This window comes from Narcine bancroftii, chromosome 12 (genome assembly GCF_036971445.1).
Source record: "Narcine bancroftii isolate sNarBan1 chromosome 12, sNarBan1.hap1, whole genome shotgun sequence".
In the NCBI taxonomy this organism is placed as follows: Eukaryota; Metazoa; Chordata; class Chondrichthyes; order Torpediniformes; family Narcinidae; genus Narcine; species Narcine bancroftii.
The window spans coordinates 44,405,904-44,430,268 of record NC_091480.1 but is presented as its reverse complement, the minus strand read 5'-3'; the positions used below and the strand labels follow the sequence as shown (position 1 = coordinate 44,430,268).

The window sequence follows — 24,365 nt, the reverse complement described above, 5'->3', positions numbered from 1 at the left end:
TTGCAGGCAGGTTTATCCTGTCAGTCATCCTCCCCCCACCCGCTTGTGAAGATGGGTGTTGAAGTCCTCTCTAGTGTCCCAGCCTCAATCAGCTGCTTCAGTGGAAGGGAACACCCTGAAGGAACGAATCTCCTCCACTTTCTCCTACCATCTCACTCCCTCATTTCCTCCCACGATATTATTCCTCTCTTCATTCCTTGTCTTCTTCCTCTTTTCCTATTTCAACTTTGTTTCTCTTTTATTATCATTTTCTCCTTTTATCTCCCCTCCATCTTTCTCCCTTTCTCTTTTCCTCTTCCTTGATTCCCCTTTTTCCTTTCTCATTTCCCTCTTCCTCTCTCATCCTTGTCACTTTTCACTGAGAGATGGTTGCTGCCGAGAAGCCTTGGTTCAGACTGGAGACCAACTTATTTCCAAAGTAAACTCTCCCTTTATTAATTTTAAATCCAGATTTTGCATTTTAAAGAAAAAGCATTTAGGCATAAGACAGTATTTTTACTATATCAAAGGCAACTCTTAACAATATTATGTTTTAAAGATTTTTACAATGTGATTACCGTTCTTAACTCTGTTCCTTCTCATACTGAGTAAAGACGGTTCCTTGCAGAGCTTAGTGTTTCTCAGATAGATCTTTACTGTGGGAAACAGTGGCTGGTCCCGTCTCTCAAGACAACTGTTATAGATCTCAAATACAATCTGTTCAATTGGGTCTTGGCTTCTAGTCAGCAAATAATTTGCAACACATTTACTTAATGCAAAAATTAGATTGGCTTTGGGCCGACCGATTAGTGAACAAAGTTGGATAAAATGGCTGAAAAGAACCTTTCTCCTCTTTCCCATTATCATCCCTGGAGCCATTAGTTAATGTTCCACAGAAGGTGCACCAGATAGGGAGCCCATACAACAGTCCAAGTTGTCTCACTATTTCTCTACCCATCTTTTTCGTTGGTCACCTGTCAGACCAGGTTTTTTTAATGTCGCCTGCTTCAGCGTCTCTGTGCTTCCTGTCTGCCCAACATCCCAAACATTCAGTTCGCTCTCACCTCTAGTTGATAAGGCAGAATAGATGTAGCTGACAGGTTGTCACTCGGAACGAGCTCTGAAACGTTGCACTTGTCTGCCTTTGACACAGCTTCTGCAGACTTTTATGTTCCACTTTTGCCCATTATCAATCATAGGCATCTTTCGGCAGGAGGCCCTTTCAGTGTTTGTGAGTGTGCGTACCCCTTTGTGATGTTCCTCCATACAGAAGTGACTGGTTATTAAATCAGCAAGCAAGTACATTTCTTTAATATTTTGGATGGTGCACCCCCAGTAACCTGGGTTGATTCTTGACCTGTGGCACTGTGTAGAGTTTGCACATGACCCTCCCCTGTGACCATGTGGGTTTCCCCTCCAACTCTGGTTTCCTCCCACATCCTGAAGATCATGCAGCTTGCTGTCATAGACCAGAGGGGGTGATCCTGTATGGGAAGGAGATATGGAATTTCCCCTCTTGGTAATTTACATATCTGCAACTTAAGTCGCATCTGTGTGAATATGCTCCAATTATTGTGATTATAGTTTTATTGATTAACTTGTACCCTCAACCCTATGAGGCTTGTTTTCTATGCACCATCTGACATTGTCCCCTAGGCAAGCTTGGGCCTCAGACAACCTTCCCAGATGGGTAGAGTGAAGTGCCAGGCTCCCAGTGGATGCTAGGGGACTTGGCACTCCAGCTTTGCCGGAATGCTCAGCAGGAAGGTTGAGGACTGGAGATTTTTCAGGAAACAGCGGGAAGGGATGGATCAGGCAGTCAGTCCCAGAGACCACGAAGCGAATGTCACTTCCTTCCCAGCTTGGCAACCCCTTGCCAAGAATGGGTGATTGCAAGGAGCTGTGTATTCAGCCAACTCACCATGAACCGGATCAAGAGGTTTCAGCAGGGTTTCCGCAATCTGCTGATCACTGGGGACCCATCCGCTTTCAACCACTTTGGCCCAGGGTTTGCATACACAACTGTCAAAGTTTCGATAGCCATCTGGTTCGGATGACTCTGGAGGTTCCTGGCTAGGACCTGGGCTCATTGAGTAGGTGGACAGCATCAGTGGGAGGTCTCCATCTTCATCCCTGGTGAAGGGATGGTATCCGTCTTCCTTCTCTACCCATTGGTCCTTGGCCACACTATTGAATAAGGAGTAACCTGGGGCATCTGTGGGGACCAGTGACAGATCCGCAATGGGCAGCGGGAAAAGAGATGGGAAGTCCATTAATCCTGGGAAACCAAAGTCTGGGAAGTGAGCAAAGGTGGTCCACTCTTCATGCTTGGTGTCCTTTATGGAGTGTTGAAAGGCCGGCAATGGGAAGCTCTCGGTGTGCTGCTCAGTGGTGTCTTCAACTTTGCTTCTTTCTCTGAACAAAAATGGAATAGATAAAAACTGTTGTGGCTGAGGCAACATCTGAACATTGAACAGTCTGACTCATTTCCAAGGATATTGCACTGAGGCATATGGCTTCCCTCAAGCTAGTGGACGAGCCAATCCCTGACTTTGTGTGGCATGGTTAGTGTAGCGGTGCTGTCTATGAGGAGTTTGTGTACGTTTCCCGGTGACCATGTGGCTTTCTTCTGGGTGGTCCAGTTTCCTGCCATCCTCCAATTATATATAGGGTTTGGAGGTTAATTGGGGTATTTGGGTGGCAAGGTTGATGGCCGAAGAGGCTTGTACCATGCTGAATGTCTAAATTAAATTAACCAGTCCCTGGATTGGATTCTCCATGCAAAACCAATGGTTTAGGAGGTGCCAAACCAGCAAAGTGCTTTGAATAGTCGAGCACCTAATTTACATTAATGACAGACAATACTGGAGATAGTGAGCAGGTTTTAATTTTAAATTTAGACATGCAGCACAGTAACAGGCCACTTCGGCCCACGAGTCCATGCTGCCTTATTTACACCCAATTAACCTGCACCCTGGTACGTTTCAAATGGTGGGAGGAAACTGGAGCTCCTACGTGAGGAAAACTCACATAGACATGGGGAGAACATACAAACTCCTTACAGACAGGGTGGGATCTGAACTCAAGTCCCTATCACTGGCGCTGTAAAGGGGTTGTGCTAACCACCAAGCCAACCATGCTGCTCTCTGAGGGGGCAACGGGGATAAAATTTCAGACTGAGGCCTCTTGTTACAGAAAAGGGAACATTTAAGGGTGGGATGGCTTAAGTTGCAGGAGAGGGTGGAGGGAATGGCTCCGATGGGGTGGAAATGAAACAGGATGTCGTTGATAGGAAAGGGGGCATGGGGAGAGGTTTTGGAATGGCAGCTGATCTGTCTGAAGGAGGAGGATAATGAAGAGAGGACGAATGTTGCAAAAGCCCAGCAGGTGAGGAAGTGCCTGCGGAGAGAGAAAGACACTTCGTTACATCAGAGGGGGTGTGAACAATTACAATGTTCAAAAGACATTTGACCAAGTACAGTCCCATAATATTTGGAGTAAAGGCACTTTTTTCATTTATTTGTCTCTGTGCTCCACAGTTTAAAATTTGTCATCAAGCAATTCACATCTAATTAATATGAACATTCCAGAGTTTATTCAAGGCTATTAATATATATTTTGGTTTGACCATGTAGACATTACAGCACATTTTTTTACATAGTCCCCTCATTTCAGGGCACCATAATGTTTGGGATATTTGAGTTCACAGGTGTTCATGAGTACTCAGGTATGTTTAATTGCCTTATTGGTGCAGGTAAAAGAGAATGAGGGTTGTTTCTAAGCTTTTGACCATCTTTGGAGTCTGTAGTTGCCATTTTTCAACGAGGAACAAATAACCTTGAAAAACTCTGGAATATGCACTTTAATTATATGTGAATTGTTTGATAACCTTTAAACTGTGGAGCATCAGGGCAAATTAAGGAAAAAAGTGTCTTTGTTCCAAACATTATGGAGGGCCCTGAATGTGGATAGGAAGAGTCAGAGAGGTGGGCAACTTGGTCAACATCAGAACATAATAAATAGGCGGAGTCTGGCCCATCGAGCCTTCTCCGTTATTTGATAACATGCCAGTGGACTCAGCTCCACCTACCTGTCAGTTCCCCATAACCATGAATTCCCCTACTATTAAAAAATCCATCTATGAGGCAGCCTTAACTGATTCTTTGGGCAGAGAGTTCACGACTCGAAGCAGTCCCTCCTCATCTTGATTTTAAATTTATTCCCCGAATCCCTGAGTTATAGGAGGAGAGTGGGAATAACCTCTCTGCTATAGTGTTAAAGACAAAAGTCTGCAGACTGCAGTTTCTCCAACATTTTTAACATTTAGAACTCTCTGCTTCTATATTCGTATCATAATTTTATGCATTTCGAAGAGATCGCCCTGTGACAGATTATGTTATATTTTATATTGTATATAGATATCTTTTAGAGGAGATAAATTGTGGGTTTTTTTTTAGTGTAGGTCACAAAAAGATACAAACACTTCACAACACAGATTTCTTTTAAAATGCCAGAGCTCTGCTCAAGCCAGACAGTCCAGGCTCCGAGTGCCTTTGAAAAAGTTTCGAAGGATGCCTATAAGGACTTCATAAGTAGGGGTTAATTGGACCTGGTGTGGAGTAATGGATTATTGTTTTGGAAAGCAACAGATGAGAAGTCGAAGACTGGGTCCGGTGCTGCAATCTGTCTGAGTGCAGTTGGCTATTCTGAAAGGGTCAATGTGATTTTCTCTGAGTGAGAGAGAATTCAGTTCTACAGTCAGCAGCAGCAGCTGGGAAAAATCCCATTTTGAAGACAGGTTGTGAGTTCTTAGTTCAGCTTGATCAAAGCCCTTGTCGTCCATACAAGAGGAGAGGACTGGCTGTATAATGTTTCACTTTAAACAAGGGAAACAAAATGGAACTTTGTGGTGACTTGAAAGAAAGAGGTTATCATTTGGAAAACCCTGATGGGGCAAGTTTCTTCGGCAAGACACTGAAGAGGCTGATTGGAAGGAATCAGTTTGTGTCCAATGAGCAATAAATCTCTCTCTGAAAAGCAACAAGAACCTTCGTGAGTGGTAGCCATTTACCTTTCAAGCACCAAAGTCTGGTGAAATTCATAAATGTTAAATTCTGTGCACATTATAAGAATTGCCTGATACTGGTGAACTTGGAGGAGTGGGAAGTGAGATTGGACTGTGAACCAAAGAACTTTTCTGAACTTACACACACATTACATATATGCTTAGAATTAGAAGAGGGTTAAGTTAATAGTAATAAGTTAAAAGTTTGATCCTGTTTTCATGTCTAAAGATAATTAAAAGCAACTTTTGTTTAAGTAACCATTTGACTTGGTGAATTTCTATTGCTGCTGGGTTTTGGGGTCCTCTGGGCCCAAAACCCCTCATAATATGTTATACATTTCTATAAAAGAGCCCTCTGCTATTGGAGAGGATTCTTAAAGGCAGGATTTATGAGTATTTAGAGAGGTGCAGTCTTCTCAGGGATAGTCTGCATGGCTTTGGGCGGGGGAAGTTTTTGGCTCATGAGCCTAAATTAGCTTTTTGAGGAGTTAACAAAATGAGCAGTAGATGTGGTGTATATGGATTTTCGTAAGGCATTTGCCAAGGTCCCCCATGAGATACTCCGAAAGTCATGAGGCACGGGATCCAAGGACCCTTCGCCGCGTGGATTCAGAATTGGTGTGCCTGTTGAAAGCAGACTGTAGTAGTGGTAGGAAAGTATTCTGCCTGGAAGTCAGTGATGAGTGGAGTTCTGCAAAGATCTGTTCTGAGACCCCTGTTCTTTGTGATTTTTATAAATAACCTGGATGAAACAGAAGGATGGGTCAGTAAGTTTTCAGACGATGCAAATGTTAGAGGATCTGTGGATGGTGTTGAAGGTTGTTGTAGGCAACAAAGGGTTTTGATAGGATGCAGAGTTGGGTGGAAAAGTGGCAGATGGAGTTCGATCTGGATAAGTAAGAGATGATACATTTTGGAAACTCAAATCTGAAGGATGAGTACAGGGTTAATGGCCGGAAACTTAACAGTGCAGAAGGACAGATGGACCCTGGGGTTCAAATCCATCCATCTCTCAAGGTTTCCACGCAGGTTGATGGGAATAGTTAAGAAGGTCTACAGGATGCTGGGCTTCATTAGTCTGGGGGATTGAGTTCAAGAGTTGGGACGTCATGTTGAAACTCTACAAATCTCTGGTGAGACCACTCTTAGAGTATTGTGTTCAGTTCTGGTCACCTCATTATAGGAAGGATGTGGAAGGTATGGAGAGGGGGCAGAGATTTACAGGATGTTGCCTGGATTGGAAAATAAGTCTTATGAGGCAAGGTTGGCAGAGCTGGGACTTTTTTCTTTGGAGCAAAGAAAGATGGGAGGACACTTGATAGAGGTCTACAAGATTATGAGTGGTGTAGATAAGGTGGACAGCCAGTGCCTTTTTCCTCGGGTGGGAGGAGCAAAGTCCAGAGGACATATGTACAAAGTAAAGGGAGGGAAGTTTAGGGGAGACATCAGGGTTAAGTTTCTTACTCAGAGAGTTGTGGGTACTGGGAATGCCTTGCCAGGGATGGTGGTGGAGGCTGAAACATTGGAACATTTAAGGGACTCTTAGGTGGGCACATGGATTAAAGTAAAATAGAGGGTTACGGGTTAGGGAGTGTTCAGTTTTTGTTGGTAGGAATATGTAGTCGGCACAACATTGAGGGCCAATGGGCCTGTACTGGGCTGTAGTGTTCTATGTTCTATCCTTCTAAACTCCAGAGAGTACAGTCCCAGCCTACTCAGTCTGAACTTTTCAGCATTGTAGCAGAGCTCAATTTGGAGAGTCCAAGAGTCAAAGAGACAAGAGACACTGAGAGACTGGGGAAACCTTCATCAAGGTTATGGGGAGACGGCAGAATAAAGCTGAGAGGAGCCTTGATTGGAACGGCAGAGCAGGCACGATGGTCCAAACGGCCAAACTTCTATGCCTGATGTAAAGTTCAGACCACAAAGGATAATGGTAGGGTTAATGAAATAGGAGTAGAGAGCAAGTCCAAAATTAGATCAAAACATAGAGGTTGGGGGGGAATAAAAGATTTGCTTATCCTGAGTGGTTAAACTGAGGAACGTTATCCTGATAAGAACAGCAAGCCAGACTGAGTTTGATACAGATCCCATGGTGTGATTGGCCAGCAAACTCTGAGATGGGTTGAAATTCTCAATCTGCACTTGGCCACTCACTGTGATACTTCGGTCATGCACGAGATCTTCTCCACTTTGCAGTCATCAATCTTATTTTCATTGAAAATGGATCCTTTCACCTAGTTCACAAAAACAGGCACAATTGAAAGTCTGGGTTGGTTGGGGAAATCACACATTATTTGAAGTCATCAACCTTACAGCAAACAGTTCAATTCTTGCAATATTAGGCAGCTCCGTTAATGTAACACCATTACAGTGCCATTAACATGGGTTTGAATCTGGCCCTATCTGTGAGGAGTTTAACCCAGTGACCGTGAGGATTTCCTCCAGGGTCTCCAGTTTCCTCCTTCAGGGTTACTAGGTTAATTGGTTACATGGGTGTTTTGGGACAATGTGGGTTCAGGGGCAGGAAGGGCCTGTTATCACGCTGAATCTAAATTAAAATAAAATCTAAGTTAATATAATTACTGGTCCGGAGGCTGAGAATCCATTCCGTTTTCCCTCTCTCTCAAAGTTGTGTATGAGGTGGGAAACTGATATCTGATGGTGGGAGAATCTGTGCGGAGGGAGAGAGTGGTTGCAGCCCACTTACACAGTCGACAGTGATAGCTGATGTTCACCTGCAAGGTGGTTCTATAAACTTCAAAACTGAATGGGTCTGATACCTGAGGTTTGTTGAAAACTTGCTTGGACACCGAGCTCTTCAGAGGCGATGGAATTTTCTCCCACCAGGACTTCTTTACTCTGGAGACAAGAGATGGAATTGGGTTAGCAGTGTTTTCCTCTCCACTTGCTGCTAGCATTACCTCTCCTATTCCTGTGTACACCACGGAATCTGGGACACCAGAGGGGAACCAGCATTGGGGGTGAGCTGAGCTCCCTTTGTTCCCAACCTGCAGTGCGGGATAGTACAGTTAGCATAGCAGTTATTGCAATGCCTTTACAGTGCCAGCGATCGGGATTGGTGTTCAAATCCCACGCTGACTGTAAGGAGTTTGTACGTTCTCCCTGTGTCTGCGTGGGGTTTCCCCGAGGACTCCGGTTTCCTCCCACCAGGATTGTAGGTCAATTGGGTGTAATTGGGCAGCACAGGCTCGTGGGCCAAAATGTCCTGCTTCCATGATGTATGTCAAGCTGAGCCGAGCTGAAGGGTGGATATTGTTCCTCATCCTCCTCCATTCATTTAATCACTTCCATCAGCAAATTCTGATTTTTGAGTTGAATGTTAACCCTGGATGTAATCATTCTTTTCCTCTTGTACCAAGGAATGTCTAACAAAACAATGTATCCAAGGAACAATGTATCCAACCATCGTACATATTTTCTTTACACTCACATACCACTTTAAGTATTCCCTACGCCATTGGTGCTCTGTGATTCGTCAGAGAATGCTTAAGGTGGGATGTGTGTGGAAAGAAAAAGTTTGAAAACCACTGTTTTAATCGTACCTAATTGACTCATTACATGCAGTTTCAGAACTCCAAAGGAAATGGGTCAATGACAATTTTTCTCATGAAAATATTTCAGTTACAATTGGGTCTGGAGCAGTGATTCTCTTTTTTGTAAGGTCTTTTTAAAGACTCTGACTGGGGACAGAGCCTAGCAGTAGGGAGAGGAGAGGAGAGGAGAGAAAAGGAGAGAGGAGAAGGACAGAAAAGAAAAGAGTCCGGGGCAGGTAAGAAAACTTTTTAAAAAGTCTCTTACCAGGGTCTGCGGGGAGGAGTCGGCGTCGGAGGCGGCCATTGGTCGAGCGAGCGTACAGGAGAGTGTGACGGGAAGGTAAGGTCTTTTTAAAGACTCTTACTGGGGACAGAGCCTAGCAGTAGGGAGAGGAGAGGAGAGGAGAGAAAAGGAGAGAGGAGAAGGACAGAAAAGAAAAGAGTCCGGGGCAGGTAAGAAAACTTTTTTAAAAGTCTCTTACCAGGGTCTGCGGGGAGGAGTCGGCGTCAGAGGCGGCCATTGGTCGAGCGAGCGTACAAGAGAGTGTGTAGGGGTTAATTGGTAAAAGGCCAATAAATAAGAGGGACAGCGAGCGGCCCAGCGAGTGAGTGGCCCAGTGAAGGAGTGGGACTTCCAGGTTTTGGCTCATCAGGCGGAGAGAAAGCTAAGATAGTCTTTATTACTACTTCATTGGGGTAAGGGATGAGTGTTAAGGCTGTGTGTTGTCGGGAATGCCGGATGTGGGAGGTCCTGGAGTCTTCCAGACTCCCGGATGTCCATATCTGCACTAGGTGTGTCGAGCTGCAGATTGTCAGGGACCGTGTTAGGGAACTAGAGCTGCAGCTCGATGACCTCAGGCTGGTTAGGGAAACAGAGGTAGTCATAGACAGGAGTTACAGCCAGGTGGTCACGCCAGGGCCACGGGAGGATGAAAGGTGGGTAACTGTTAGGAGAGGGACAAAAGAACGTAAGGGGCCAGAGACGAGCCCTGTGAATGTAACCCTCAGCAATAAGTACGCCTCTTTGAGCACTGTTGAGGGGGACATCAAGGTTGGGGGGAGTGACAGTGGCTGTGCCTCCGGCACGAGGTCGGCCCCTGTAGCTCAGAAAGGGAGGGAAAGGAAGAGGAGGGCAATTGTGGTAGGAGACTCCATAGTTAAGAGGACGGATAGGGGATTCTGCGGACGCAGCAAGGAGAACCGGATGGTGGTTTGCCTCCCTGGTGCCAGGGTCCGGGATGTTGCTGCTCGTGTCCCAGATATCCTAAAGTGGGAGGGACAGGAGCCAGAGGTCGTGGTACATGTAGGTACCAATGACATAGGGAGAATTAGAGAAGAGGTCCTAAAAAGTGAGTACAGGCAGTTAGGTAGGAAGTTAAAAAGAAGGACCGCAAAGGGGGTAATCTCTGGATTACTCCCTGTGCCACGTGACAGTGTGAATAGAAATAGAATGAGGTGGAGGATTAACACGTGGCTGAAGGGGTGGAGTAAGGGGCAGGGTTTTAAGTTTCTGGATAACTGGGACCTTTTTTGGGGGAGATGTGACCTGTACAGTAAGGATGGATTACACTTAAATCCCAGGGGGACCAGAATCCTGGCAGAGGTATTTGCTAGGGCTACTCAGGATCTTTTAAACTAGAATGGTTGGGGGGAGGGAACAAAATAGTACAGAGCAGTAAGGAGAAGGTTAGAATGCAAACAAAGAAAGTTTGTAGTAAGTATTTGAATATGGATGGGCAGGTGATAGAGAAGGGAAATGCTCTGGAAGAAGATGAAGGGCAATTGGCAGGAAAAGGAAATAATGTTGTTATTAAAGATGAGGGAAAACAGGGATTAAAAATTGGGAAATCTCTGAAATTCATATATTTTAATGCCAGGGGTATTGTAAAAAAGGTGGATGAGCTGAAGGTGTGGATTGATACTTGGAAGTATGATGTGGTAGCGATTAGTGAGACATGGTTGCAGGAGGGATGTGATTGGCAACTGAATATCCCTGGGTTTCATTGTTTTAGGTGTGATAGAGTCGGAGGGGCAAGAGGAGGTGGGGTTGCATTGCTTGTCAGGGAAAATATTACAGCGGTGCCTAGGAAGGATAGATTAGAGGGCACATCCACGGAGGCTATTTGGGTGGAACTGAGGAGTAGGAAAGGAGAGGTTACACTTGTAGGGGTGTATTATAGACCACCCGGAGGGGACCGAGACCTAGAGGAGCAAATCTGTAGGGAGATAGTAGATATTTGTGATAAGCACAGGGTTGTAATTATGGGAGATTTTAATTTTCCACATATAGATTGGGAAACACATTCTGTGAAAGGACTGGATGGGTTAGAGTTTGTGAAATGTGTGCAAGATAGTTTTTTACAACAATATGTAGAGGTGCCGACCAGAGAAGGAGCAGTGTTACATCTACTGTTGGCAAATGGGATGGGTCAAGTGACGGAGGTTAGTGTTGGAGAGCACTTCGGGTCCAGTGATCATAATGCCATCAGCTTCAATGTCATTATGGAAAGAGAGAAATCAGGGCCAAGGATTGAGGTTTTTGATTGGGGAAAAGCTAGATTTGAGGAGATGCGAAAGGACTTGCAGGGTGTGCATTGGGACAATTTGTATTATGGGCAGGATGTAGTAGAGAGATGGAAGTCTTTTAAAGATCAGATTTTGAGAGTGCAAAAGCTTAATGTTCCTGTTAAGTTAAAAGGAGGGGCAAAAGGTTTGAGAGAGCCGTGGTTTTCAAGGAATATTGGAAACTTGGTTCGAAGAAAAAGGGAGGCATACATTAGATATAAGAAGCATGGAGTTAAGGAGATGTTTGAAAGATACATTGAATGTAAGAGGAATCTTAAGAGAGGAATTAGGAAAGCTAAAAGAAGGTACGAGAAAACTATGGCAAGCAGGGTGAAAACTAATCCAAAAGAGTTCTACAAATTTGTTAATGGTAAGAGGAAAGCTAGAGACAAAATTGGTCCCTTAGAAAATCAGAGCGGAAAACTGTGTGTGGAGCCTAGAGAAATGGGGGAAATATTGAACAGTTTCTTTTCTTCGGTATTCACTAAGGAGAAGGATATTGGGAGATGTGAGATAAAAAAAGCAAATTGGGTAAATATGGGGAATATAGAGATTACAAAAGGTGTAGTTTTAAGGCTTTTGAAGAATATAAAGGTGGATAAGTCTCCGGGACCAGACGGGATCTTCCCCAGGACATTGAGAGAAGTGAAGGAGGAAATAGCAGAGGCTCTGGCGGTAATTTTCCAAATGTCATTAGATATGGGGATAGTACCGGAGGAAGTGTTCTGACCATCGGTTGAGGATGGAGATCTTGTCGCTGAGGAGGACTTTGCCGTCTGAGCTGCGCAGCGGGCTTTGGACTTGGGGTGAGGGGCCGTACACAGCCTTTAGAGCCTCGTAGAAACCCCTGAAGTCGCCAATGTCCGCGCTGAGCTGGGTTCGTTTGGCGAGGCTAGTCCACCACTCATTTTGGATCTCCCGGAGTTTGCGCTGAAGATGGCTGCATGCGCGACGGAAGGCTTGTTTCTTCTCTGGACAGGACGGCTTTGTAAGGTGAGCCTGGTGGGCAGCTCGCTTCTTTGCCAGCAGCTCCTGGATTTCCTGGCTGTTTTCGTCAAACCAGTCCGGAAAACAACCAACTGAAAAATCTCACAAAGATAAGCGTATACAGAGCCGTTGTCATACCCACACTCCTGTTCGGCTCCGAATCATGGGTCCTCCACCGGCACCACCTACGGCTCCTAGAACGCTTCCACCAGCGTTGTCTCCGCTCCATCCTCAACATCCATTGGAGCGCTTTCATCCCTAACGTCGAAGTACTCGAGATGGCAGAGGTCGACAGCATCGAGTCCACGCTGCTGAAGATCCAGCTGCGCTGGATGGGTCACGTCTCCAGAATGGAGGACCATCGCCTTCCCAAGATCGTGTTATATGGCGAGCTCTCCACTGGCCACCGTGACAGAGGTGCACCAAAGAAAAGGTACAAGGACTGCCTAAAGAAATCTCTTGGTGCCTGCCACATTGACCACTGCCAGTGGGCTGATAACGCCTCAAACCGTGCATCTTGGCGCCTCACAGTTTGGCGGGCAGCAACCTCCTTTGAAGAAGACCGCAGAGCCCACTTCACTGACAAAAGGCAAAGGAGGAAAAACCCAACACCCAACCCCAACCAACCAATTTTCCCCTGCAACCGCTGCAACCGTGTCTGCCTGTCCCGCATCGGACTTGTCAGCCACAAACGAGCCTGCAGCTGACGTGGACTTTTTACCCCCTCCATAAATCTTCGTCCGCGAAGCCAAGCCAAAGAGAGTGCCGGAGGATTGGCGCATTGCGCATGTGGTTCCGTTATTTAAAAAGGGTTCAAGGAGGAAGCCTGGCAACTATCGGCCTGTAAGTTTGACGTCTGTGGTAGGTAAATTAATGGAGAAAATTCTTAGAGATAGTACTTATAAACATCAGGATAGACAGGGTCTGATCAGGAGCACTCAACATGGATTTGTGGGAGGAAGGTCATGTTTGACCAATCTGATTGAATTTTTTGAAGAGGTGACTAGGAATGTGGATGAGGGTAGCGCAGTGGATGTTGTCTATATGGACTTCAGTAAGGCCTTCGATAAGGTACCACATGGAAGGTTAGTTAGGAAGGTGCAGTCTTTAGGTATAAATTTTGAGATAGTCAAATGGATTGAACATTGGCTGAAAGGGAGAGGCCAGAGAGTGGTAGTGGATAATTGTCTGTCAGGTTGGAGGCCGGTGACCAGTGGTGTGCCTCAAGGATCTGTATTGGGCCCATTGTTGTTCGTTATATACATTAATGATCTAGATGATGGGGTGGTGAATTGGATTAGTAAATATGCAGACGATACTAAGATAGGTGGAATAGTGGATAATGAAGAAGGTTTTCTAGGATTGCAGAGGGATTTGGGCTGCTTAGAAAAGTGGGCTGAAAAATGGCAGATGGAATTTAATGCTGATAAGTGTGAGGTGCTTCATTTTGGTAAGAAGAATCAGAATAGGACATACGTGGTAAATGGGAGAGCATTGAGGAATACAGAAGAGCAGAAAGATTTAGGAGTAACGGTACATCGTTCCCTGAAGGTAGAAACTCACGTGAATAGGGTGGTGAAGAAGGCTTTTAGTATGCTGTCCTTTATCAATCATTGCATGGAATATAGGAGTTGGGAGGTGATGTTGAGATTGTATAAGACGTTGGTGCGGCCTCATTTGGAGTTCTGTGTGCAGTTCTGGTCGCCTAATTATAGGAAGGATATAAACAGAGTGGAGAGAGTGCAGAGAAGGTTTACCAGAATGTTACCTGGGTTTAAGCATCTAGAGTATAGGGAGAGATTGGACAGATTAGGTCTTTATTCTTTGGAGCGTAGAAGGTTGAGAGGGGATTTGATAGAAGTATTTAAGATTATGAAAGGGATAGACAGAGTGGATGTGGATAGACTATTTCCGTTAAGAGGAGGAAAGATTAAAACAAGAGGACATGAGTTAAGAATTAAGGGGCAGAGGTTTAGAGGTAACATGAGGGGGAACTTCTTTACTCAGAGAGTGGTAGCCGTGTGGAATGATCTTCCGGGAGAAATAGTGGCGGCGGAGTCAATTGTATTATTTAAGAAAAGGTTGGACAGGTATATGGATGAGAAGAAGATGGAGGGTTATGGACATTGTGCAGGGAGGTGGGACTAGAAAGGGGTGTTTGGTTCGGTGCGGACTAGAAGGGCCTAATGGCCTGTTTCCGTGCTGTAATTGTTGTTATGTTAAGATGCATTTTGCAGCGCCACCACTATAGCAGTCGAATGACAATTCTTTAACTCTCCAGCTGGTGGCGCCCCAGCTGATTCAACTGTCAAAGCCTCAGCAACAACACCTGCAGTGGCCACCGTGCGAAACACTGGCACCCGTCCAGCCCCTTGTTCTGAAAGCTGTTGAGTGCGACCTTCAGAGAGCCTCACCGGCTTAAAACGAAGCTTCAATGCCGAACTCTGCACGTCCTCCTCTGGATCCATTCTACGTTGAGACCTGGCTTCTTGTAAACAAGTAGGCTCAGACAATTTCGGAAAATGTAGTTTTTTAACAGTCTGTTGATATTTTCTTTTACCTTTTTTTTTGCATATAAACCATTAGGCACTAATCCAACACCTCTTATTATTTATAAACTTTTAAAAGAACTTTAACGGGCACTTAAAGACAAAACAATAAATCAGAGTCAGGAGAGGTCTGGAAGGCACGTCTGTTCCCTACGCCATCTTGCCACGCCCCCTGGAGCAGTGATTCTCAACCTTCCCTTCCCACTCACATCCCACCTTAAGCAATCCCTTAGCAATCACAGAGCACCAATGGCATAGGGATTACTTAAAGAGGGATGTGAGTGGAAAGAAAAAGGTTGAGAATCACTGGGTTAGAGGGAGATTTACTCTGTATCTGTCCCAGACTGTCCCTGCCTTGGGAGTGGTGGTTTGTACAGCAAAGTTCTCGAATCATCATTCAGAGGTTCGGGCTCTCACGGGAGTGGGTGCCCAGCGCGTGATGGGGTTGAAGCGCGAGGTAGCGCAAGGGTGGCTAATTGATTTTCCTCTCTCTGAGTCGACAGGTCAACTCTCGTTTTCAACCGTGGATAACGACATTTGAATTGAACTGTTGTATAATTAAACAATATTTGAACCGAATTGTTTAACAATTAAACTCAGTATTTGTACAACTCACGAACGACAACAGTCTGAAAAACACTTACAATTGGAAAGCATAATAGCAAAGAGCTGCCGGCAGTGGAATGAAGATGCAGACAAAGACAATTAGCGTGGGTGAAATCCATTCCGAGGAATCTGAAAGGAAATGTCAGGTTATTAAAATATGTTGTGGTAGACCAATGCAGTTTGTTCGATGAAACAAGTCCGTTAAACCAACTCCGTCCTGACTGGGCAAGGGGAGAGATGGTGAAACAAATAATCTAGAGCAACATCTGTGGAGGAGAAAGGAATGATCAAAGTTTTGGCATTTTTACATCTGAGGTCTCAGTCTGTACGTTCATCAGGCTAGGTTCAAATATGTCCTGCTTCTCAGCTTGTCAGGTTAAAGGTTTCTGTTTCTCTTCCCTGTCAGGTTCCACCAAATGATGAGTTGAAAAGTTCTCATCTAATCCTTCAACCATTGAATTCATGTAAACTTTATGCTGAGGCCAAAAGGACTGTTAATCGGGGTCCAGGACCTGGCTAGTTATTGAGGCCTGATGGGTGTTTGCTTTGTCCTCGCATTTGGCCGTTGTAACCGCGATATATTGGTTCTTTCGCTGCATTTGATTTGCATAAAGTGTGTGTAGCTTCTCTGTCTGTGTGAGTGAGTGTGATCGCTGTTCCTCTCCACACCCCTGCGTGCAAATAAAGACCCTTGATTGTGGTTAAACTGTATTCCGACTCGTCATTTCTTGGGCACTCCAAATTTGTTCTCCACATCACAGATATTTCAGACCAGAACTCTTCATCAGAATATCATTGTTCACTTCAGATCACGAGAAGGTACTTGGATCACTACTTATTGCTTCTGACTGCTGTCTCAGTTTTGGATCTGATGTTATGTCTTCATGGATTCCAGGTGTTTCCTCTCCTTCATCAACCAGAGTCCCTCATTACAATCATTTGCTGCAGTAATGTGGCTTATGTCAAATCGCACCAATTCCTCTTGTGGCTTCGTCATGCATAGCCTTCCTTTCCACATTACAGTGCTTGAGAAAAAAACCCTGCCTACCCAGGAAATGGACAGTGCTTGAGAAAAAAACTCTGCCTACCCAGGAAATGGAAAAAAATGCCTGAAAGGTTCTGCAGGTCAGCTCTGAGGCTTCTCTCAGAACTGGGAAAGGAAGCTGACAAACCTGTTTTGAATTGCAGAGAGGGAAGATGAAGGAAAAGGTAGTGCTAGAAGTGAAAGGGGCAAATTGAAACTGAACACTCTGATGTTTACTGTGAATTAAAGGTATAGTAGACTGCACAGACAATAATGTGGTTGGTTGGAAGAAGTGCTTCACCTACAGGGCTGTTTGGATCCCTTTTTGGTAGGTGAGGAAGGTAATGTGGTTTTGTTGGCATACGACATGAGAAGGTAGAGATAGAAGACAGAACAATACCAGAAATGCTGACAGGAGACAGTGTGGTGCAATTAATGACCACTCGCAGACACGAAGCAAGTAGTCAAAGGTTTTATTAATCAGAAGACCCAATCATGCCTCTACAGTCTGGTGGCTCACGTCCAAGGCAGGTATGAGGCAGGAGACTAGGGATTTTGGCCTTTATGGGGAGGGGCTACAGGTAGAGGGCAGGCCAGCCTGCCCAGCTCAGTGAGGACATGCCCACAGTATCGTGCTCCACCACATTCCCCCCCTCCTTTTTTTTTGAATGAAGTCCCGCAGGGTGATGTGGGGCAATGTCCAAGGGCACAGTCTTTGTAGTCCATACAGTTCAAAGATACAGCTGCTCCAGCAGTTTTATTCAGCGCTGAGCTCTCCGACTGTATCGTTGGTTCCAGCGGAATGGTAGCTTGTTCACTCAGCTGGGTGTTGGAGGGCTGAACACTGTGTGTCTACTGGGTCTGTAGGGGGTGGGGAATTTATTTGTAACAGTGGGGGAGGCAGGGGAACAACTGGGGGGAACACTCAGGGGGCCATGTTGGAGGTGGGATCACGACTTTGCCTGTCAGGGTGATCCCTGGGGCCGATTGGTTGCTGCCCGGGGGTATCAGATGCACCATCCGTGCTGGGGCCCCCACTCGTGCCAGGTCCCAGATGGGACCCGTCTGTCCGGGTACTTTACCAACATATACTGGGGGTTCACGTGTAGGAGATGCACTTCCTCGCCTTGTGCCTTCTAACATGCTTCCAGAGAAGCACCAGCCCTGGGGTCGTCAGCCAGTCCAGCAACGTGGTTCCCAGCGCCGACCTCCTAGGGAAGGAGAACAAATTTTCATGTGTGGTTGCGTTCTTTCTTTGGCTTGGCTTCGCGGACGAAGATTTATGGAGGGGGCAAAAAGTCCACATCAGCTGCAGGCTCGTTTGTGGCTGACAAGTCCGATGCGGGACAGGCAGACACGATTGCAGCGGTTGCAAGGGAAAATTGGTTGGTTGGGGTTGGGTGTTGGGTTTTTCCTCCTTTGCCTTTTGTCAGTGAGGTGGGCTCTGCGGTCTTCTTCAAAGGAGGTTGCTGCCCGCCAAACTGTGAGGCGCCAAGATGCACGGTTTGAGGCATTATCAGCCCACTGGCGGTGGTCAATGTGGCAGGCACCAAGAGATTTCTTTAGGCAGTCCTTGTACCTTTTCTTTGGTGCACCTCTGTCACGGTGGCCAGTGGAGAGCTCGCCATATAACACGATCTTGGGAAGGCGATGGTCCTCCATTCTGGAGACGTGACCCATCCAGCGCAGCTGGATCTTCAGCAGCGTGGACTCGATGCTGTCGACCTCTGCCATCTCGAGTACTTTGACGTTAGGGGTGTAAGCGCTCCAATGGATGTTGAGGATGGAGCGGAGACAACGCTGGTGGAAGCGTTCTAGGAGCCGTAGGTGGTGCCGGTAGAGGACCCATGATTCGGAGCCGAACAGGATTGTGGGTATGACAACGGCTCTGTATACGCTTATCTTTGTGAGGTTTTTCTGTATACGCTTATCTTTGTGAGGTTTTGTGTGGTTGCGTTATTTGCAGTGCAAAGTAGGGACCTGGTGGCATTCAGCACTTCTGGAAGGACCTCTTGCCATTGGGATATGGGCATCATTTTTGACTCAAGGGCCAAAAGGATTGCCTTCCAGATCGTACCATTCTCCCTTTCCTCCTATCTGTTCCGTGGTGGTTGTAGCTGATGGTTCTACTCGGAGCTATGCCCCTGGAAAGGAGGTACTGCTGCAATTCCTCACTCATGAAGGCAGATCCCCGGTCACTATGAGCGTAATTGGGGTACCGGAGTGCTTTAATGACCGTGGATGTGGTCATGTCAGGGCAGGGGATGGCGAACGAGAAATATGAACACTCGCCCACAATGCTCAGAAAGTAATGTTCCGATTCGTGGACAGGAGGAGCCCCTTGAAGTCCAGACTGAGACGCTCGAAGGGGCCGAGTGACCTTGATGACTTGGGCTCTCTCCGGTCTGTAAAATTGTGACATATTCCACACAGACTAGACAATTGAGAGTCAGCTCCCTGACTTCCTCCACTGAGTACGGGAGGTTACAGGCCCTCACAAAATGGTAGAGCCTTGTGACCTCAGGGTGGCAGAGGTTATCGTGGAGGGCCTGGAGATCAACTTGCACCCTGGCGCAGGTTCCCCTGGACAGGACATTGGGTGGTAGATGCTCAATTCTCCACCGCATGATCTTGTAATTTTCGATTTTACCCCGTTTATTGTTTAACATAAAAGTGACGGCTCTCTGGTCCATCAGCAGGTGAATGGTCTGCCGGCCAAGTAATGCCTCCAGTGACATACGACCTCCACTATAGCTTGTGCCTCCTTGTCGATGGTGGAGTTCCTGCATTCGGGGCCTTAGAGGGTGCTGGGAAAAAATGCCACTGACCTGCCTGCTTGGTTCAGTGTGGGGGCCGGAGCGAAGTCAGAGGCATCACTTTCCACTTGGAACGGGATGGATTCATCAATGACGTGCATTGGCAATCTCATCCCTGATGCCCTCAAAAACCTTTTGGGCCTCTGCTGATGACGGAAAGGATATGGTTTTCACCAGGGGTTGGGCCTTGTCTGCCTAATTGGGGGTCCATTTGGCATAATACGAGAAGAGCCCCAGGCACCTTTGTAAAGCCTTGGGGTTCTGTGGCAGAGGTAATTCCAGCAGGGGCTGCATGCGCTCAGGATCGGGGGTGATGACACCAGGCTTCACCATGTACCCCAGGATTGCCAGCCGTTTGGTGCTAAACACACTTTTTCTTATTGTATGTGAGATTGAGGGCCTTGGAGGTGGCCAGGAACCTCTGCAGGTTCTCATCATGTTCCTTCTGGTCTTGGCCACAGATGGTGACATTGTCCAGATATGGATACATCTCCTTTAGTTTATTGTCATCCACCATGCGGTCCATTTCCCTTTGGAACACTGACACCCAATTCGTGAGGCCGAATAGGACCCACAGGAAATGGTAGTCAGCCATTGACCTCAAACGCCATGTATGGCCGGTCGTTTGGGCGAATCGGGATTAGGTGATGCACCGATTTGAGATCTATGGTAGAGAAGACCCTATACTCGGCAATCTCATTCATCACATCAGCTACGAGGGGCAAAGGGTAGGCGTCCAGTAAGGTGAACTGGTTGATGGTCTGACTGTTATCAATGACCACCTGTACTTCTCCCCGCTCTTCACCACCACTACTTGCACCCTCCAGGGTCCGTTACTCGGTTCTATTATACCTCCCCCCCCCCCCCCCCCCCCCAGAAGCCGCTCCACCTCCGTCTTAATGAATTCCCTGTCCCAGGAGCTATATCACCTGCTCTTAGTGGCCACAGGTTTGCAGTCCAGGGTGAAGTTTTGGAACAGCAGAGGTGGAGGGACCTGGAGGGTGGCCAGTCCGCAGGTTAGGAGCCCGGTCTGGCATTTGGGCGAATTATTGGGCTTTTTCAGGGGAGAGGGTCGTGGCCTCCTGGAATTGGTTATTACTGACAGTAAGGGGGTGAGGTGGTGGCACCCATCAAACTACATCAGCACACCCTTAAGTTGGCACTGGAAATCCAGCCCCAATATGATGAGCACAGAGGCGGGGCATCACCAGCAGTCTGAAGTTCTTATATTTGGTGCTCCCCCATGGTTAGGATGATGGTGCAGCCCCTGCGGATTTCCGCAGAGAGGGATTTGGAGGCTAGTGCTACATTGCACTTGGCTGGGGACTTGGTCAGGGAATAACATTTGGCTGTGCCCGGGTACCCCAATCCTGGGGTACATGGTGAAGCCTGGTGTCATCACCCCCGACCCTGAGTGCATGCAGCCCCTTCTGGAATTACCTCTGCCACAGAACCCCAAGGCTTTACAAAGGTGCCCGGGTGAAGCTCTCGGTGCTCCCCATGTTGAACAGGCAGGCAATGGTGTGACCGTTTACCTCGATGTCCCTCATCGATGGTATGCTCTACCCTGGTCCAGCACAATGGAGGCCAACATCAGCTCACTGTCCGAGTCACTGGTGCTATATTGTTGGGTCGGCTGCCGACAGCAGTACGGAGCCCCGAGGAATGCAATGTACGCACAGGAGTTCATGAAGATGGCCGCTCCCATGGATCGCACGCGGTGCAGTCTGGAAGTGAAGCCAGATGTGATGTCTCTTTTTGTCGTCGCACCCTTTGCCCGGAAGTTCAGTTCTCAGCAACCGGAAATGACAACAGAAGTGAGTCGGCCCAAGGTGGCCTGCTAGAGACATACCCTGGCCTAATGTCCTTTCCTCTGGCAATTCGAGCAGGTTGTACTATGGCTGGGCAGTACTTTCGCGGGTGTTTACTTTGGCCGCAGTAGTTGCACTTTGCGTGCTTGGCGATGGCAGCGGGAGTCAGGGGCCCCAAGTTCCAAGATGGCGCCTCCCCAGTTGGTGGCTGCAAGGCCCACTGCATGGTATGTTCATTTAGGCAGTCTCCATCACTCGGTCCATCTGCTCCACTTCCTGTATTTGATGGGAGTGGAATCCAGCAACTAGCCCATCGCGGATGAGTTTCACCTGGTAGGTCACCGCAGCCACGTCCTGACACCCGCAGTCTCGCCCCAGCTCCCATATGGTCCTCAAGAAATCGTCGACCAACTCTCCCAGACCCTGGCGTCGGGAGCCAAGCTGGAAGCATGTGTACGTCGCATTCCTCAGGGCTCCGTACTGCTGTTGGAGTAGGGCCATTGCCCCTTCATATCCAGTGCAGTCACTAATTATTTGGTACGCTCAGTGGCCCACCGCTTTGAAGAGCAGGCCATACCAATCACCATCGGCTGCGATTTTGTGGCACCTCAAGTAGGCCTTCAAACAGTGTAGCCACATATCACACTTTACAGAGGCCTCTGGATCCTTTGGATCAATCTCCTGCTTCTCCAGTTGGATTGCCTTCTACTACAGGGACAGAAGGCGGGCCTGCCTGCCCAGCCCAGTGAGGATATACCCGTACCATGCTCCACCACAGTACGTCTCGTGGTGGAACTGTGTTGAAGAGGTCTGCAAATGGAAGAAGTCCATTAAAGGGTGGCAAGGCCAAGAGTAAGGACAACATCTCAGAGACACAGGGTGTGGAAAGTTGTATCAGAGCAAATACAATGGAGATAGAATATTGTGGAAGCAAAGTGCAAGAATAGTCAGAATCACTGGATTTTTTTATAATTCCACTCTTGAAGATGTGGGATTTTAAAAAAATTATTCTCTCTTATCCATGACTTGGCATTCTCCCTCATTACAGTCACTCATCATTTTTAAGGTAAACAGACACAAAGAGAAAAAGATGTGTTCATGGAGAACGGTCCAGTTTCTTAATGTTCTCAGGACCTGGCCCAGCGAAGAAGGTCAGCAGTTCTTGCCCTTCCTAAATTGACCACGAACACAACCGCATTTGCAAGCTGTTGGATCCGGCATCAGATCTGGACTTTGTCAAAGAGGGAGCTTTCTCCCTGAAGAATGGTAGTGAATTAGATGGGCGATGGGGTCCTGCTGACAGCCAAAGGCTACTAGGAAAAGATGTCTAGTAGAGCTCATCGCCAAACTACCCTTGAGCCATCTATCTGCCAACCTCACCTCAGACACCAGCCTTGAGAGCTTTTCCTTTGCACACCGCAGCACTCCCAGGGCAACATTGATTCTGAGATTTTAACAACCCACCGAACCAGAGTTTATTGTCATGAACAAGTCACGAAATTTGTTGTTTCGTGACAGCATCACAATGCAAACATTCATATAAACCACCTTACAAAAATAAAAATAGTGGACAAAAAGTCAAAGTGATTAGAATCTGATGGCAGCGGGGAAGAAGTTGTCCCTGTGCCAGTGTATGCTCGTCTTCAAACTCCTGTACCTTTTTCTCGATGGTAGCAGAGTGAAGAGGTCATGGTCTGGGTGGTGGGGGTCCTTGAGGATAGAGGCTGCTTTCTTAACACACTGCCTCTTGTAGTTGTTCTCGATGGAGTGAAGTCTGGTGTCCGTGATGTCGCAGGCCAAGTTAACAACCCTCTGGCTACAGATCCTGGCCAGACAACCTTTCAATGACTCCATAATGCAATTTCCAGCTGTCATCTTGTCCAGGTGATATCTTGGCCTATTAAGACTGCCCTTACCCCAGCTTAAGGCTACTGCTGCTGCTCTGCAGGTATGCTACATGTCATTAAACTATTACTCTAATGCTCTCATGCTCCAATATCTTCCATGTGACAAGCCAGTACACTCCCTGTACCATCTAAAACTCTGCCCTGCTGAGCATTTGCTGTTGTCCCTCTCCTGGAGTTCAGCTCAACAGTCAGTCCTGCTGGATGTGCATGTACCTCCAGAGAACTGGCCCTTTGGCCCATCTATGCCCATGCCAACCATCAAGAATCCATGTACCCTGATATGCGTTTGGCTGGGAGTCATAGCTAGGTTGGCTAGCGTGAGAGGGGATCAGGCAATTGTGCGCACCACTTACCATAGGTCCACTGACACACAGGGCTCCATTCACTCCACACCCCACTGTAGCTGTGCGTTGGCCTGGAGCAGACCTTCATGTGGTAGGTGTACCCAGGTTCCAACAGGGTTTTCAGCATCAGCTTCCTCTGTTTGGTTGAACTTAATATCTACATCAAAACCAACAACATCAGTGGGTGGACAAAATCCAATCCTCCAGGTTTCCACAGTCCCTGCACCATACTTGGGTTTAAAATGTCAGCCCCTTTCATGCTCAATACAGATGCTGCTCAACTTACGATGGGGCTATGTTCCAGCAAACCCATCATAAGTCAAAAAAGAACATCACCCCTAACATTTTTTAATCATTACGTTTTGAATGCCTTTATTCCACACTAAAAAAAATGTAAACAGCTGAAAGCCCAAGGGGCATGAAGAATGTTTGAAGCATTGAACTAAAATTAATTTCTGGATGGTGGGGAAGCTAAAGGGACAGAGTCATCAATTTCACTCTCTTCTGATGATGCTTGAGAACAGCTCGTAGAATTCACTGGGGCATCGACACCTGTTGATAGTTTAATGGGCATATGTCTTCTTCAGGAATCACAAGAAAGTAATGTATTGCATATCGCAAGGGTGGGAACAGATTGGAATTCCAAATTGAAAACGGATTTGAACCACTGATACTTTGAAAAATCTTAAGTCAGACCATCTTAAGTAGGGGAGCACCTGTATTAGTTTCCTTCCTCACTGCTCCAACCGTCTGCTTTGTCCTTGATCTACCCACTCAATAATTGTGTCAGACAAAACTGAGCAATCACTGCTCTCCAACCCCACCTTCACATCCTCCATCACTACCATCAAATGGATCCATGGTGCACACGTGTTCCAATTAGGGAGGTGCTAAAGCCTCCTCCCGCTGTATCTTCAACAGAAAACTAAGGCTAGAAAAACAAATGGGACAATGCATGTGGAAGTTTACTGTCAGAGACTTGAAAAGGGAACTGGGTTGACGAACTTACTAACTGGACCAGATGGGATGTGACGACCTTGGAAAGATGCAGGAAACATTGGTCCAAAAGCTGAACCACAGGATGGCAGGAGAAACAGGGGCTGTGAAGGTTGAGAGGAGATGGAGTCAACATGTTCCAAAAATGGAAATAGATGG

General features: G+C 46.8%; 1 protein-coding gene across 2 annotated transcripts in view; it reads right to left on the bottom strand.

Moving 5' to 3' along the window:
- Positions 1 to 1,267: 1,267 nt before the first annotated feature.
- Positions 1,268 to 24,365, bottom strand: part of LOC138747258 (interleukin-4 receptor subunit alpha-like) — a 73,141-nt gene continuing 50,043 nt past the window's right edge. For both annotated transcript variants that reach the window (XM_069906315.1, XM_069906314.1), the window contains exons 6-10: positions 23,220 to 23,367; positions 15,347 to 15,437; positions 7,828 to 7,906; positions 7,202 to 7,281; positions 1,268 to 2,394 (exon numbers count right to left, since the gene is read on the bottom strand). In XM_069906315.1, the coding sequence (XP_069762416.1) occupies positions 1,791 to 2,394; positions 7,202 to 7,281; positions 7,828 to 7,906; positions 15,347 to 15,437; positions 23,220 to 23,367 (1,002 nt within the window). In that variant the 3' untranslated portion in view covers positions 1,268 to 1,790. The remainder of the gene's footprint in view (positions 2,395 to 7,201; positions 7,282 to 7,827; positions 7,907 to 15,346; positions 15,438 to 23,219; positions 23,368 to 24,365) is intronic.